The sequence below is a fragment of the Marmota flaviventris genome, chromosome 2, assembly GCF_047511675.1.
Source record: "Marmota flaviventris isolate mMarFla1 chromosome 2, mMarFla1.hap1, whole genome shotgun sequence".
Taxonomy (NCBI): Eukaryota; Metazoa; Chordata; class Mammalia; order Rodentia; family Sciuridae; genus Marmota; species Marmota flaviventris.
Genome location: NC_092499.1, coordinates 28,147,305 through 28,163,901, shown reverse-complemented (window position 1 = coordinate 28,163,901; position 16,597 = coordinate 28,147,305). Strand labels below are relative to the sequence as shown.

The following is a 16,597-nucleotide window of genomic DNA, read 5'->3' as shown; positions in this document are numbered from 1 at the left end:
ATGAGTCCAAACACATTTAGTTAATAAATAACAAAGCCAAGGGCTGAATCTATTTCTCCACTCCTAGAGAGTACAGTCTATATGCAGCAATACCAGGGCTCTTTAAAGACAGCACAAACACCATCATTTGTGAAGCGCTTTTCCCAAACCATTTAACCTGAATCTAACCAAACCTTAAATCCAACTTCTAGTTTTCAGAAAAGACACAGTGAAAGAAGAACAAATTAAATAATACCCTAGGGAAACAAGACAGATCTAAAACATGGGACACTTAAACATTTGGCCCAATTTATTTAAAAAAATCAACATCATGAAACTATTTAAAGTAGTGATAGTGGTGTAGGCAATTGTTCTAGGTTAAAACAAGGCCAATCAAATACAATGTGGTCTTCCTGACTCAATTCTAGTCTGATAAAGGACATTTTTGTGGAAAAACTAGGAAAATTTCAAATTATCAGTGGGGTACTACATGAAATTGAGAATATTTATTTAGTGTCAATTTTTTAGGTGTGATAATAAAAATACTGTTGTCTAGGACAATGAATATCTTTATTTTAGGAAATGTGAGGCTTAACATCTTTCATAATAAAAGAAAAAAGCAAATAGGAACAAACAACAAACAGGAACCCCCCCCCCCACACACACACACACAGTGGAAGTTAGGTGATGAAATTGATTCAATCCAGGTGCCTGAACAAGGTCCAATGCTTCTGGGATTCATTACAAAATTTACACCATGAAAGGTACAGACTTGCAAAAGAATTAATGTATCCAGTGCTTGGTGTTTTGTTTCTGTGATTAAAAAAAAAAAAAAAAGACTCAGAAACTGAATGATTCTTTCAATGCTCTCACCTGCTGCCCTCCTTCTAATTTTTTGTTCAGCTTCTGCAGTTGTGTAAAAATCTGGAGGTTTTCTTCCTGGAGCTTCTGTTGTTCAGTCAGACACTTTAACACCAAACCCTGCAATCTCTCCACCTCCATCTGCAGAGTGCTGCACACACAGGCAGGAGTCAACGGTGTTCCCTTCCCAGCACATGGTACTGCAGGATTCAGCCGTGATGGCTGGGGACAAGAAAGAAAGATTGCAGGACAGTCTGCTCAGGTGCTATAGTTCCCCAATGCAAACAGATTTTACTTTTAAACTACGATGATAAAACATATACACACAAGAACAGGTCTAAGAGAAAAAGAAAAGTGCTGGGATTACATAGTGCCCGGAACTGACAGAACAAGGGAACTCTCAGCACCTTCGTCTCTACTAGGCTAAGGTAAAAGAACAGTGACCTATTTTGAAGGATTCTGTAAACAATTTTAAAGTGCATGATTTAGTTTGGAACAAGTCCTTCTGATCACAGTGGAGGACAGTGTGATCTAAAGGGTCAACGTTTATGAAATATAGTGGATCACTCTGAAAAATTTGAGAGGTGTGACTGCCAGCACAATTCAAGAAGGCTAATTCACCATCGAGTTTCAAAGGTTTTATTACTTCTTCTGGGAAGGTTTTCAATTATCCTAGTCTGAATTTTCTTCCTTCTTCTATTGTACTTTCTTAACAGCCAGGGTCAACAAATGACAGCCCATGTGCCGATTCTGGCCTACTGCCTATTTTATAAATAAAGTTTTATTGAAAGACAAGCATGCTCATTCATTATGTATATAGGTCAAGCATCCCTAATCTGAAAATTCCAAATGTTCCCAAATATAAAACTTTTGGGCATTACTGACATGATGCCTATGAAAAATTCCTCATCTGACTTCATGTGATGGATAGTGATCAAAGAACAGGCACAATAAAATAGTGTATAAAATGTCTATGAAATATAAATTTTGTGTTTAGACTTGGGTCCCAGTTCCAAGATCTCATTATGTACACGCAAATATTCAAAAATCTGATAAAATTTGAAATCCAAAACACTTCTGGAACTCAAGCATTTTGGATAAAAGATACCCATCCTGTATTTGGGGTTGCTTTTGTGCTGTGATGTCAGAATTGAATAGTTATAAGAGATTGAATGGCCTGCAGAGTCTAAAATACTTACTACCTGGCCTTCTATAGAAAAGTTTGCTGCCTTCCCATTCAGAATTTTTTTTTTTCCCATATCCTTTAAAAAAAATTTTTTTTAAACATTTATTCTTTTTAGATATACATGACAACAGAGAATATTTTGACATATTATACATACATGGAATATAACTTCCCATTCTTGTGGTTGTACTTGATGGGGCGTTATACTGGTCATGCATTTATATACGAGGATAGAAAAGTTATGTCTGACTCATTCTACTGTTTTTTTGGTTTGCAGTTTTATTGAAGTATTTACCACAATTTCATTTCTGCTGAGACTGGGTGCACCTGTTACTCCCGCCCTGCACTTCAAGCATTACTTCTTATAGTTACAGCTTCCAACCCATCCTAGCAGTATCATAAAAAATTGAATCAGAATTCCAGAATTTCAATTTTGGTACTTTTGAGGCAGAGAGAAAAGAGAATGCTCAGTGTAAAAAGATGTTAATCTTCCAGAAATGCAACAGGTAAAATACTGATCCAAGGCAGCTCAGTTTAGCCTTGGGTGGAAAGTTATAGGACTAGTAGACAGAAGAGTACAGAGTGGATGCAGGGCAGCCAGAAGACCAGGGAAGCCAGGGGACACAGTGAGTCCAGAAGGATCAGGCAAAGCTTGCAGTTACTCTACTCAGTTGGCAATTCAAGGTAAAAAGCTGTTACCCAGGCTCCCACTGGGGACTTGTGCTCTGGAGGAACTGTGGAGGGCACTTTGAGTCCTTGCAGCTCTTCATAGGGCAGGGTATCTTTTTCAGATTCTGAAAATGCTGCACTCAGGGGAGATGGGCTGTCAGGCATGGGGATGAATTCTGCATTTTCCAGCTCCTATGTACATGAGAAAGAATCTCATCAATTGTTTGCAGAAATTTTATTTCTCTCAAATTCCCTTCTTACTTTTGCTGTAGCTTTCATTCTGTTGTGACATCAGCACCCTCTAGTGGGGCAGATTAGCTGTGGTTAGCAACATAGCTCACCCTTACTGGGAACAAAACCACCAAACCTTTCAGTGGTAGAGTAACAATGATGCAAATTCAGACTCAAGTTCAAGAACAGTCTGGAGTATCTGGTGCATTTCCAACACACTTAATTCTGCACAGGCTATTCAATGAGTGGGGAGGCTTGAAGGTGATGACAGTAAGGTTAACTGCTAGACTGCTAAAGACTATGGCTGAGGCTGTGCTTATCTTCAAATAACTATCAAGTTTAGTCTTATTGGTTAAGGAACTTTAAATCTGTAGGTTTTTTGTTTTTTTTTTTTGAGAAAAAAATTTAAACTTCACAAACTTTATGTTTACGTATACAATACAAATGGGCAAAGGAAGCTAATAAAAACCACCAGCAATTCACCAGATAACCACTGTCAAAATGATCACTATACAGTCTTGTTCATATTCTTTTGTGTTACATATTTAATTAACTTTCTACAAAAATAAATATATTTCAATATCATTTTTACTATCTGAACCTCAACTTTGATAAATTGTATTTCTATTGTAAGGCATTCCAATTGCCCCAATATTCCACTTTTAAAAAGAGAAGAAAAATCTATGAACTTCTTAGTATTTGTACACATGCACTACAAAAACTGCCTTCTAAGTAGATTATATATTAATGTACAGTCTATTTAAATAATACAAATATGAGGATGTTTTCTATCACTTTTATTAGAAAGAAAAAAGGAATTAACATTTTGGTGATTTCTTTCCAGGTAGAAATCAGAAACCTAGATTCTTGCCACAAAACAGTTTAACAGGACAAGGTAAACCAAGAGATCCTGAGATCTCTTTTCCAGTCCTTGCAAAGGGATGGATATATATATATATATATATATATATATATATATATATATATTTTATCTGAGGTATATCTTCCAAAGGAATTACCTTACGAAGCCAACCAGGACAGGAGCTGCTAGCCCCACAACTATTCCCCATGGCCTCCGTGGGACTGATTAAACCTTCCATTCCTCGGTCTGCTTCCATTGTTCCTCGGAAGCCTCCACTTGGGTCAGGAGTTTCAGATTCCTGCTGACTGTCCTCCTCTTCGCCACCACCACCAGGGCCGCCGCCACCAGCTCCTGGGCTAGAGTTCTGAACCACTGACAGATAAATGGCACAGAAGTATAGAGCTTTGCTATGAAGTAATAAAGATTTAGCTTCTAATGGTCCCACTTACCCCTGGAAAGGTTCCTAAGAGTTGCATGAAGTAGAATGGCTATAGTGCAAGTCAGATATTTGAGACTAAATTGTTAAGTTTTTATACAAGGTATCTTTATGTTAGGATCTTCATAACTGAAGTTCATTTCTATTTTCTGAATTTGCTTATCCTATATTCACAGATTATCAATATTATAATGCATTACCCAACAATCCCTTCAAACACAGTTCACTAGATGGAGTGCTCATGCTTACTATGCATCTTTAACAAATACATTCGGACTCCAGCTTCCTCCACTGACATTCACCTCATATAAAAAGTTTAAGTGCTTGCTTTAGCACCACTATTCTAAAATGGGAATGATACAGAGATTAGCATGGCCTTGCACAAGGATGACATGCAAATTTGTGAAATGTTCCATATTATATAAAAAATAAAAGTAAAAAGAAGTTCACAAAAACATTTGAGTCAAACACCTCTTAAAGTTGCCAGATAAACTCACCACTGGCAACTCCCTGTCTGGGGAAACACTCAAATGGTGAATTCTTCAACATTCATCTAAGTGTTAAATTCTTTGATGATTATTTATTTGTATATTTTTATTTTATTTTATTTTTAAAAATATTTATTATTTAGTTTTTGGCGGACACAACATCTTTGTTTGTATGTGGTGCTGAGGATTGAACCCGGGCCGCACGCATGCCAGGCCAGCACGCTACCGCTTAAGCCACATCCCCAGCCCCAATTATTTGTATGTTTTAAAAAAAAATTTTTTTTTCTACTAGGGATTGAACTCAGGGACACTTTACCACTAAGCCACATCCTGAGCCCTCTCTATTTTTAAATTTTGAGATGGGGCCTTGCTAAGTTGCTGAGGCTAGCCTCAAACTTGTAATTCTCCTGCCTCAGCCTCCTCAGTTGCTGGGATTACAGGCATGTGTGACTATTTGTATGTATTTTTAAAATATGGCTGGTTCAAGCTACTATAATTAAGACTAGCTGATGTGCACTCAGGAAATGCAAATGAATTTTGATGTGGGCCAAAGAAAAATATAAGAAAATAAATTTGCCCAAAGCTAAAAAAATATTTCTTGAAGCGAGGTACAGTAGCACCAAGAGACTCAGGAAGTTAAGATAAGAGGATTCCGGGGCTAGGATTGTGGCTCAGCGGTAGAGCACTCACTTAGCACAGGCGGGAGGGACCCGATTCTCAGCACCACATAAAAATAAAGGCATTGTGTTGTGTTCATCTACAAAAAAAAAAGATTCTCTCTCTCTCCTTAAAAAAAAAAAAAAAAAAAAAAAAGAGGATTCCAAGTTTGAGGTCAGTCTCAGCAATTTAGCAAGATTGTCTCAAAATAAAAAACAAAAAGGAGTAAGGATGTAGTTCAGTGGTAAAACACCCTTGGGTTCAATCTCAGTACAAAAAATAAAAATAACTCTTCATAATATATTCTAAGGTTAAATGTAAAGGATCGCTTATCATCATCCCATGTTATGCTGGCTTGAGGACTGACTACTATGCTACACTAGGATCCTACTCCAGCAGCTTTAGATATGTAGATTCCAACATAAACTCTTGAAGCTTGTTTTTTTACTCTAAGTGGCTTTTAAGAATTATGTTACATGTGAGATAAACAGAAGACCATTTTAATATATATACAATTTTTCATGCTAACAATGAAATAAATACATGATGCTATCACTAAAAGTAGAATTGTGCTATCCAATAGAGTAGCCTTTAATTGTATGCAGCTGCTGTGTGCAGTGGCACATGCCTGTAATCCTAGTGGCTTGGAAGGCTGAGGCAAGAGGACAGCAAGTTCAAAGCTAGCCTCAGCAACTAAGTGAGACCCTGTCTCCAAATAATATATAAAAAGGGCTGGGAGCCAGGAGCTGTGGTGCACACATGTAATTCCAGCGGCTCAGGAGGCTGAGGCAGGAGGACTGCAGTTCAATGCCAGCATCAACAAAAGTGAGGCACTGAGCAACTCAGTGAGACCTGTTTCTAAATAAAATACAAAATAGGGATGAGGATATGACTTAGTGGCCAAGTGCTCCCGAGTTCAATTCCCCTGTACGTGCCCACCCTCCCAAAAAAGGACTGGGGATGTGGCTCAGTGGTTAAGTGCCCCTGGGTTCAATTCCTGGCTAAGAAAAAAAATGTATGTAGTCATTTAAATTTAAATAAAATTACGATGTGATTCTGCAATCTGTATACGGGGTAAAAATGGGAGTTCATAATCTGCTTGAATCAAATGTATGAAATATGATATGTCAAGAGCTTTGTAATGTTTTGAACAACTAATAATAAAAAATTAAAAATAAATAAGTAAATAAATTTAAATAAAATTAAAAATTCAGTTCCTCAGTCACATTAGCCACTTTTTGAGCACTCTATAACCACATGAGGCTAGGGGCTATTCTTCTGGATAGCACAGATGGAACATTCCCACTGTCATTGAAAGCTCTGACACTCATTTTATCTGTCTATAGAGAATTCCCTCCTTCTCTGGCCTCCTACCCAGATGAAATCACTCTTGATTAATTTTATTTTTTTTTAATACTTTATTTTTTAGTTTTCGGTGGACACAACATCTTTATTTTTTATGTGGTGCTGAGAATCAAACCCAGCGCCCCACGCATGTCAGGCGAGTGAGCTACTGCTTGAGCCACATCCCCAGCCCTTGATGAATTTTATATATGTCATTTCTTCTTAAAAAGATTTTATCAATATATGTGTAATGTATCTTTAAGCAATATATTATTTATTTATTCATTTTTAAAAAAATAGTCTCTCAAGAGCTGGGAGGGATATTTTTTAAAAAATATTTATTCTTAAGTTTTATGTGGACACAACATCTTTATTTTACATTTACGTGGTGCTGAGGATCGAACGCAGTGTCTCGTGCGTGCTAGGCGAGCACTCTACCACTGAGCCACAACCCCAGCCCCAAGCAATATATTATTTATTTGGTGTGTTTAAAAATTTCATAAAAAGGTGCCAGGTGTGATGGCACACTTCTGTAATCTCAGCAACTTGGGAGGCTAAAGCAGGAGGATCACAAGCTCAAAGCCAGCCTGGACAAAATAAAAAATAAAAAGGATGGGGATGCCAGCTCAGTGGTAAAGTGCCCCTGAGTTCAATCCCTAGTACGGCAAATATAAATTAAAAAATAAAAATAAACTTTATAAAAAGGTACATAGTCTGCTGAAACTTGCTTTTTATACTTTAAACTATAGACTATTTGGAGGTGCTGTTCATTTTCACTCTTGTATAAATGGAACAAGAAACAAGGAACACTCTTCCTTGCAATGGAAGGGTATGACATATTTAATCAATAAATATTCACACAGCATCTTCCATTTGCCAGACGCTCTTCTAGGTAATATGGATAAATTTAATGAATAAAAAAAAATACAAAAATACAATTTCATGGATAGTCCCAAGTAACAGAGAAACATGGAGAAAGCAGTTAAAGGAAAATTATCAGAAAACTCAGGCTCATTTTTCTTTCTTTCTTTTTGGTAATGGGGGTAGAACTCAAGGGCATTCAACCACTGAACCACATCGCTAGCCTTATTTTGTATTTTATGTAGAGACAGGATCTCACTGAGCTCTTAGCACCTTGCTTTTGCTGAAGCTGGTTTTGAACTTGCAATCCACTTGGCTCAGCCTCCCGAGCTGCTGGGATTACAGGTGCGTGCCACCGCACCTGGCTTGGTTCGTTTTCCTAACTATGTTGAAAGTTTAGTTGACTTTCATTTCTGGTAGCCTGTTTTTTTTTTGGTGTGGGGGGGCGGGCGGCGGTGGTGGTGGTACTGGGGATTAAACCCAGGGGCACTCAAACACTGAGCCACATCACCAGACCTATTTTGTATTTTATTTAGAGACGGGGTCTCACGAAGTTGCTTAGTGCCTCATTCTTGCTGAGGCTGGCTTTGAACTCTTGGTCCTCCTGTCTCAGTCTCTTGAGCCACTGGGATTACAGGTGTGTGCCACCATGTGTGGCTATGATAGCCTGTTTTGAAGGACGGTTTCTATAGAATGGAATAACCCCAGAGAATACAATGGCGCAAAGGACAGAGAGAACACATGGCCCCTAGGAGAGTAAGGAAAGGATCAGCACGAGTTACAGTATGAGAAAGCCACTAATTACTTCCATATATGTTGAAGGCAAAAAATGTACTCTACCCAGGCCACAATGTAAGTCATGACGTATTGTGAAACTCACCAACATAGTATCTTTCCTCTTAATCACTACATATACCTCATTTCCTAAAGAAATTTTCTGTTTTCCCTTTAGTTTTGGAGAGTACATGAACTCTAACCCAACGACCCACTCTTCAGAAAACCAGTGGTACCTGAGACATTGCTACTTACCAGTTCCGATGGAGAGGCCACTGCTATTAGAACGGATGGTCTTAGAATTCAAGACTTTCTCTGAGGAAACATATTCAGTCAGTAAGCATTGTATATAGACACAGGCAGGAAAAGTGAGGAGAGATCAGGAGGGAGGTAATAATTGCTATCTCAGACTCCAGATAACTTCATAATGATTAGGGCATGTTGTCCATTATAAGACTTAGAGAAGTAGCCTCTTTACTACAGGAATATTTTTTTTCCAAGAATATGACCAATAGTACTGTAGGTGTGGATCAAGCCTGTCCAAGCCATCCCAATCCCTCACATATGAAACCCTTACCAACTATGAGAATGGTGTGCCAACCATGGCAGGATAGATCTGGGACATGATGCAGAGATCCGAAAATAGGCCGAGGCCATGAGGTACAGATATCAGAACCATGTGGTCTCTCTGTGGGGGTCATTGCCAGGCGACCATTACCACCATTTCCCCAAGCAAAAATGTGATTATCTAGAAAAAAAAAATTAAACAGAATATCATTTAATGGAACACTGGCCTCCCAACTTTTTGAGTTCCCCATCTTTTTAGAGATAGAAAACTGTCCCAAATGAGGGTAATTTGTTTATTCCCCTACAGAAGCCTAAATTCCTCCTGATCCCACCCAGGTAAAAAAATAAACAAACAACAACAAAAAACCCCGCAGCTCCTATGTATTGCCATTCATACACTGCTTTACTCACTCAACAACTTTTTACTGGTAGCTCAAACATTTATTAGACATCTACTTCATGACAGGCACTGCCTGAGGTGAATGAGCAGTGAACAAAAAAAATTAAGTCCCTGCCAACACTGGAGCGGGAGAGACTGATAATATACGAAGAAATATCTAATGCTTCAGGGAGTAATATGTGTTATGAAGGAAGATAAGTGGAGATGAAAAATAAGCAGAAAAAAAGAATAATCACAGGAAGGGGTTTATTATAGAAAGGGTGGTCAGAGAAGTACTTTTGGATGCTTAAGTAGAAATGTGGTTGAAATGAGGGAGAGAGTTTCTAGGCAGATGGAACAGCAAGCGCAAGGTAAAATAAGTGCAAAAGGACGAGGAGGAGCTTGTGGCTGGAGCAAAGTAACAAACGACAGAGTGGTCAAAGGAAAGATGAGGAGATGGCTGGAGTCCTGGTTATAAAGGACTGTAGAGGCTACTATGATGACTTTGGTTTTTCCTGACTGATGTAGGAAGCCCTTAGAGGTTCTGAACAGGAGGTATTTAAAAGGATCCCTGAGGCTACAATGAGGAAAAGAAACTGCAAGAAGTCAGGGTGGAAGCGGGGAGACCAGCTATAGAAAGTGGTGATGATAAGTTGTTGGATATGTTTTGAAGATAATCAATAGGATTTGCTGATGAATGGGATGAAGGGTATAGGATGGAGCTGCCACTTATAGACAGGAAGGCATAAAATAAGAATACACTGTTTGTCTATGATGCCAAATCCAGAATCCTGATTCTCATCCAAATCAGGCCTTTTTGCTTTTAATTTGAAGGAGGGTTCTACTAATGATTATGCTAAGATAATAGGCATTAGGAATCACCTAGGATAAATGGGCTATCTTTTGTAACACTTAGATTGAGAGGCTATTGAATAATATAAAGTTTCAGGAATGAACTCACTCTGGAGAGAGGACTGAGCACTGGAAGAAGTTGGATGCCTCTAGTTGGACGCCTCTATCATAGTATTGAAAGATCTGCCTATATTCTTTCCAGTTACCTAGTTACTGATAATTGGCACCAGTGTGGTGCTTGGCAAGCTATAGACAGAAATTCTTGATAATTCCGAAAACATTTTACCCAAAAAGTTAATTAAAAATTTAAAAGGAAGGAACTTAGAAATCAACTCATTATTATCTAGAAATCTGACCCTTAAAAAAATCACTATATTTAACACACAAAAAGTCAATGAGTCTCAAGATATATAATTGGCCATTGATTTCCTATAAATAAAAAAGTAAATCATAATCCAGCTATATAAAAACTAGTCCCAATAAAAACATACCCATCTGTTCAGAAAGCTGGAAATGACAAGTACAGACTCACCATCAGTGGCAGCAATGGTGAACTCATCACCGCAGGAGACCCTGATCACTTGCTTCCCACCAAGGGGTCCCCCCAACAGGTTGATTCCCAGACGCTTCTTGTAATTCCCAACGCCCAGCTGCCCACACTTATTACAGCCAAAGGTCAGTAACCGGCCTCGCTCTGAAAAAGAAGCCAAAATAAATAACCAGGCACAAATGGGTTACCGAAGGAAGACATAATGAGTCCCTGCATTAGTGTCTGGTTGTTAGCTAGCCACATGATCCTAGATCTATGGAGGCTACACAATCTAAGCACTGCAATCTGTTAGATCCATTAAGCGACTCAATATTTCATTCGGTCTCTAATATTGTATTTTTAATGTGGAAAATGGGTACTACCTAACTTCTAATACATAAAGGGTACTAATTAGAGACAATATAAGTCAGGCATTAGAGGTGTGGTATTCTCAGAGAAATATTTATCATGCATTTATAATGATTAACAGTAAAAAATGTGTGATTGAATGCCTGATTGTTAATGACAATACTAGATGGGGAAAATCAGGAAGATGAAAATGTCATTAAGAAAAGCTAACACATTGGTTGGGAAGTCTGAGGCAGGAGTACTGTGAGTTTAAAGCCAGCCCCAGCAACTCAGTAGGGCCCTAAGCAACTCAGTGAGACTCTGTCTCTAAATAAAATATAAAAAGGGCTGTGGATGTAGCTCAGTGGTTGAGTGTCCCTGACTTAATTCTCAGTACCAAAAAAAAAAAAGCAAAGCAAAGCTAACACTTGAGCTCCTAAGGGACACAATATAGTTGAAAATCAACTCACCATCAATAGCAGCTGTATGGGTCTTGCCTGGGGCAATGGTACGAATCTTATAAAAGGACAGTTGCTTGGCCAATGTAAAGGAGGTAGTATAGGGAACCTCATGGTATGCCTAAAACAAGTAAAAGAGAAAGCAAAGATTTGTGGGAGAAATAATCAGGCTGAGAATGGATGAGGACCAAATGAATGGTTGCCAAGAAAATAGTGTAGGTAGCTTTCCATTTTAACACAATACAAAAAGAAACAAGCTCAATATGCAAACACAGAATTTAGCATATGAAGCAGGGCTTTCTGAAAATAAATTTTTACTTTCTAAATTAAGATATACCACACGAAAACTCTTCATCCCAGAAGTATTTATGTAAGGATACAATTATTGACATCTGCCTTGGTTTCACAATGCATACCTCAAAAGTGCAGGGAATTCAAATCCTGAAGATTCTCTCCAGCCTATGAAACATCATGTGATCTAACTTCATCTAAGGGGTCAATAGTGTTTAACTTCTTAAAAACCCATGTTGCCTTTGAATTAGTATAAAAATATCCTCCCCTATAAGTTTAAAATTTCACAACAAATCCAATATTCTAATCCAACACAAAATCAAACAGTATAATTCTGAATATGCCTTTCAAACTACACACTCCCCAGTCTCGCCCAGAGTTTATACTTACCTGAAAATTGCTACTTCACAGACAGCTTAAAATTTAACTTTTGTGTTTTTCTTTTTAATAGGTTAGCAATTTGGGGCATAATATTTAGGTAATTTGATCAAGGTCAAATTGTAAACTTTGCCTTTTATCAGGTGGTTGAGTTCTAGGGCTGTGTTAGTCTACCTTCTATCATTAACTTTTATGTTTTTCATTGAGTCAGAAAAATTCTTGTTACTTTGGTTCTTTAGAAATGACAAAAACTGGGGCTGGGGAGATAGCTCTGCTGATAGAGTGCTTGCCTTATATGCACAAAGCCCTGGGTTTGATCCCCAGCACCGTCACCAAAAGAAAGAAAAGAAAAAAGAAATAACAAAAACTCATCATACTTACACAAAGAGGAACCTACGATTTAGTATCAGTGGTGAATTTCATGACATCCTTGAAGGGGGAGAATGGCAATTATACTTAATAAGTCTATACAGGATCAGTGATTTGAGAACAATAAATCTAAAAAACTCTCCAGGGGGTAATGAATGAAAATGCTACTTTTTTTCATGTTAATTTTCTTGTTCCTCTTTTAATAATAAGGTAGAATCTGAATTTTTTCATTTTGTTCTTTATAATCAATTTATTTACTGAGGCATGATATACTGCAAAATACCACACAGCATGATATATATTTTTTTGTGTGTACCCATTTGTAAAACCACCACCAGATCAAGACAGAAATCATTCCCATCACCCCAGGATCCCTCTCACCTCTTCTGATAATAACCAGACCCCTTCACCCAGAGGTAACCACTATTTTGATTTCTGCCGTCCGAAGTTAATTCTGCCTGTTCTTGAAGTTCACCTAATTGGAATCATATAGTATGTATTTTTTTTGTGTGGCTGGTTTCTTTTGCTAAAAATAATATATGTGAGATCATCACCTTATTTAAAAAAAAAAAATATATATATATATATTAGTTGTAGATGGACAGTCAACACCTTCATTTCATTCATTTATTTTTTTATGTGGTACTAAGGATCGAACCCAGTGCCTCACACATTCTAGACAAGTGTTCTACCACTGAGCTAAAACCTCAACCCACCTTCATTCTTAAATCAAATTCTATGGTCACTAACCAATAATCCCAAAGAAATTTCAATCAGGAGAAGTTCTAATGGTATGGTTGGGACTTGGAGGGGGCACTCACTTCATGGTTGATGATTCCAGACATGCATTGATTCAGACCCAATTTATTGAATTCATTAAGTCCACAAGCCAGCACTTTGCCTGACTGGGTCAGCAGGAAGGTCCCATCACAGCCACACTGAACTGCAACAATGATCAAGGCCTTAGGAACATCTACCTGTAAGGGAAAAGTAAGTTGGAAGAAAATTAATCCCAAATATGTAACTCATGTTTGAAAAAAAATTCCAAAATTCTTTCAGAAGCAACATGCTGCATTTAGCAGAATGACAACAGGGAAGTAGAGGATGGTCCATTCTCTTCAGATTTGCCCATCAGCTTAAGGGATAGTATTTCCAACCAGGAAGAAAAAAGTGGCAATTCCAGTTCAACTAGACAGTCCCTGTCTGTTTTAGTAACAGGTCCTACTTTTCTGAAGGAGAAGACTGCTCAAAACAAGCTGGAAAGGAAATGCTTGAATCCCTTGCTGGTTTCATCCTCTAAGACGGAGGGCTTCTTGACAGCTTTCGAAGACACTTAATGGACCTGTGGGTTCCAAGCTGTTCATTTTATAAGAGAGGTGACAGGGTACTGAGATGGCAGCTAGGACTTCCAAATGCCCACATTCTTTTTTTAAAAACTTAAAAAAAAAAAATTTTTTTTTTTTTTTTTTGGGTACAGTCCGAGAAGGGGAATAGCTGGGTCAAATGGTGGTTCCATTCCCAGCTTTCCAAGGGAAAGCTAAACCCAAAAGACCTAAAAAGAGCATACTACAGGGACACAGCCACATCAATGTTTATAGCAGCACAATTCACAATAGGTAGAATGTGGAACCAACCTAGATGCCCTTCAATAGATGAATGGATTAAAAAAATGTGGCATTTATACACAATGAAATATTACTCAGCACTAAAAAATAACAAGATCATGGCATTTGCAGGGAAATGAATAACATTAGAGCAGATTATGCTAAGTGAAGTTAGCCAATCCCTAAAAAACAAATGCCGAATGTCTTCTCTGATATAAGGGGGGTGACTCAAAATGGGATAGGGAGGAAGGGCATGAGAAGACGACTACCACTAAATAGGGAAGAGAGGTGGGAGGGAAAAAGAGGGAGAAGGGGAGTTGCACGGAAGATGGAAGGAGAACCTCATCGTTATACAGAATACATGTATGATGTTGTGATGAGAAAAAGAAAAAAAAAAGTGTATCACATTAGATTGGATAGAGAGAAATGATGGGAGGGGAGGGGAGGAGTAGGGGGGATAGGAAGGGCACAGAATAGAATAGACATTATGATTGCTGTATGTATATAGGTGACTCTATGACCAGTGTGATTCTGCAATCTGTACAATTAGAAAAATGAGAAATTATACCCCAATGATTCAAATGTATGAATTGCCAAGATCATTGTAATGTCATGTGTAGCTAAAAAAAAAAAAAAAAGAATATAAAACAGATGAGACAAGTGGTAAGATGGTGAATATAAACTCGAATCATGAAACCAAATGTCTAGTGGAGTTACTGCTATCATATCCACACACTGGTCAAAGAAGGGAAAATCTGAGCCATAATAAAAATAATAAGAGAATTGGATTGGAAAAAAAAAATTGTTTTTTTAGTTATACATGACAGTAGAATGTACTTGGACAAATTATACATATATGGAGTATAACTTCCCATTCTTCTGGTTACACAGGATGTGAAAATACATTGGTCGTGTATTCATACATGAACATAGGAAAGTTACGTCCAATTCATTCTACTATCTTCCCTATTTCCATTCCCTTTCTCTTCCCTTCATTCCCCTTTGTCTAATCCAAAGTACTTCTATTCTTCCCTACCTCCCCCCACTTATTTTGAGTTAGCATCCACATATCCGAGAGAACATTTGCAAATGCCCACATTCTTCTTTAGCTAATGTGTATGAAACCTGAAGCCTCAAACCTCACAATTTCTACGATAGCTTTCAGAAGAGCAACTGCTGTGAATCCCATTGAGGGTGGACCCCACAAAAACACCAGTTAATTTTAAAATGTAAATAAAAACTTCTAACAGTAAATGGTATAGTCAATGGTAGGTACCCCTCCAGCCTATGCCCCAGGGGGGTGTGAAAGAAGAAGATGACTTTCCCTCAGCTGGTTTCAACTCCGGCGAGCCTCTCGAAGTGCTGAGTAATTAGATATGACAATTTGCACCACATGATTCCTAAACAAAAACTATTTCATCTGGTGTTTAACATAGAAACCACGAGGAGAAAAATGGCTGTGTTAAGAGATAGCATATTGCTTTCCAGTATGTTCCTGAGGAGTTTTCTATGTATATTTAACAGTATGTGACTTTTCCTCTGTATATGCTGATTTTAGCTCTCATCCCTGAGTAAGATGTGACTCTACTGTGTCCACAGTAGTTGTATCCACTATGATTTAGTCAGATGATAACACTAAACCAGGAATCCTAGATTGTCAAAATAATTTAGAAATTAACACCTTGATATGAAGAGTCAGGAAAAGAATGTGTTCTTCCTATGTGACTTAGATAAGGTTTAGGAAGAAGCTGCTTCTGATTTTACCTTTTGTGGTGTATAGTAATCCTCTTCTGAATCCAAACCCAGTCGTCCTGAAACACAAATAAGAAACAAAATCATTCGGATTACAGCCTTCTTTCAAATGAAGATGTTCTATAGAGTCTCTTTAATGATATTAACACTTCTCTTTTTTTTAATATTTATTTTTTAGTTGTAGTTGGACACAATACCTTTATTTTACTTATTTATTTTTATGTGGTGCAAGGATCATACCCAGGGCCTCACGTCTGCTATGTAAGCGCTCTACTGCTGAACCATAACCTCAGCCCTGGAATAGAGCTACGTGATATGTTTGGATGCATGCAAATCTGAAATTGGATTGTGCACCGGGGAAGAAGTAAACAGAAGTAAGGCTACACTTACCATACTCTCCACAGCCCCAAGAATAGACTTCCTTATTTCGTGTCAGAACCACTACATGATTATCTCCACAGGAGACCTGTTCCACTGGATTGTTGAGGAAGAAGTTCAATTGCATGGGTTCTAGCACTTCTGGGCCAGCAACCTTGTCCACCCCCATGCAGCCATAATAATCTGATCCAAACGCATAGAGCTGACCCTCATCTGCAAAAGAAAAGCAAACAACTCATCACAGGACTGACTTATTTTGTCCAATCAGAAAACTGGACAGGGCTAAAATGAGGATCCAGCCAATGATTGCACATGAGTTTACTGTATCAGAGAAACCAAAAGGA

General features: G+C 38.0%; 1 protein-coding gene and 1 non-coding gene across 2 annotated transcripts in view; one reads left to right on the top strand and one right to left on the bottom strand.

Moving 5' to 3' along the window:
- Nucleotides 1-16,597, bottom strand: part of Nek9 (NIMA related kinase 9) — a 39,328-nt gene that overhangs the window by 3,061 nt on the left and 19,670 nt on the right. Inside the window, exons 12-21 of the mRNA XM_027931744.2 lie at nt 16,266-16,466; nt 15,888-15,934; nt 13,341-13,496; nt 11,494-11,602; nt 10,679-10,840; nt 8,926-9,096; nt 8,604-8,663; nt 3,946-4,160; nt 2,726-2,887; nt 853-1,062 (exon numbers count right to left, since the gene is read on the bottom strand). Coding sequence (XP_027787545.1) covers nt 853-1,062; nt 2,726-2,887; nt 3,946-4,160; nt 8,604-8,663; nt 8,926-9,096; nt 10,679-10,840; nt 11,494-11,602; nt 13,341-13,496; nt 15,888-15,934; nt 16,266-16,466 — 1,493 coding nt within the window. The remainder of the gene's footprint in view (nt 1-852; nt 1,063-2,725; nt 2,888-3,945; nt 4,161-8,603; nt 8,664-8,925; nt 9,097-10,678; nt 10,841-11,493; nt 11,603-13,340; nt 13,497-15,887; nt 15,935-16,265; nt 16,467-16,597) is intronic.
- Nucleotides 4,545-4,646, top strand: LOC114089791 (U6 spliceosomal RNA). The gene has a single exon (XR_003582234.1). It is a non-coding gene; the product is annotated as a U6 spliceosomal RNA (small nuclear RNA).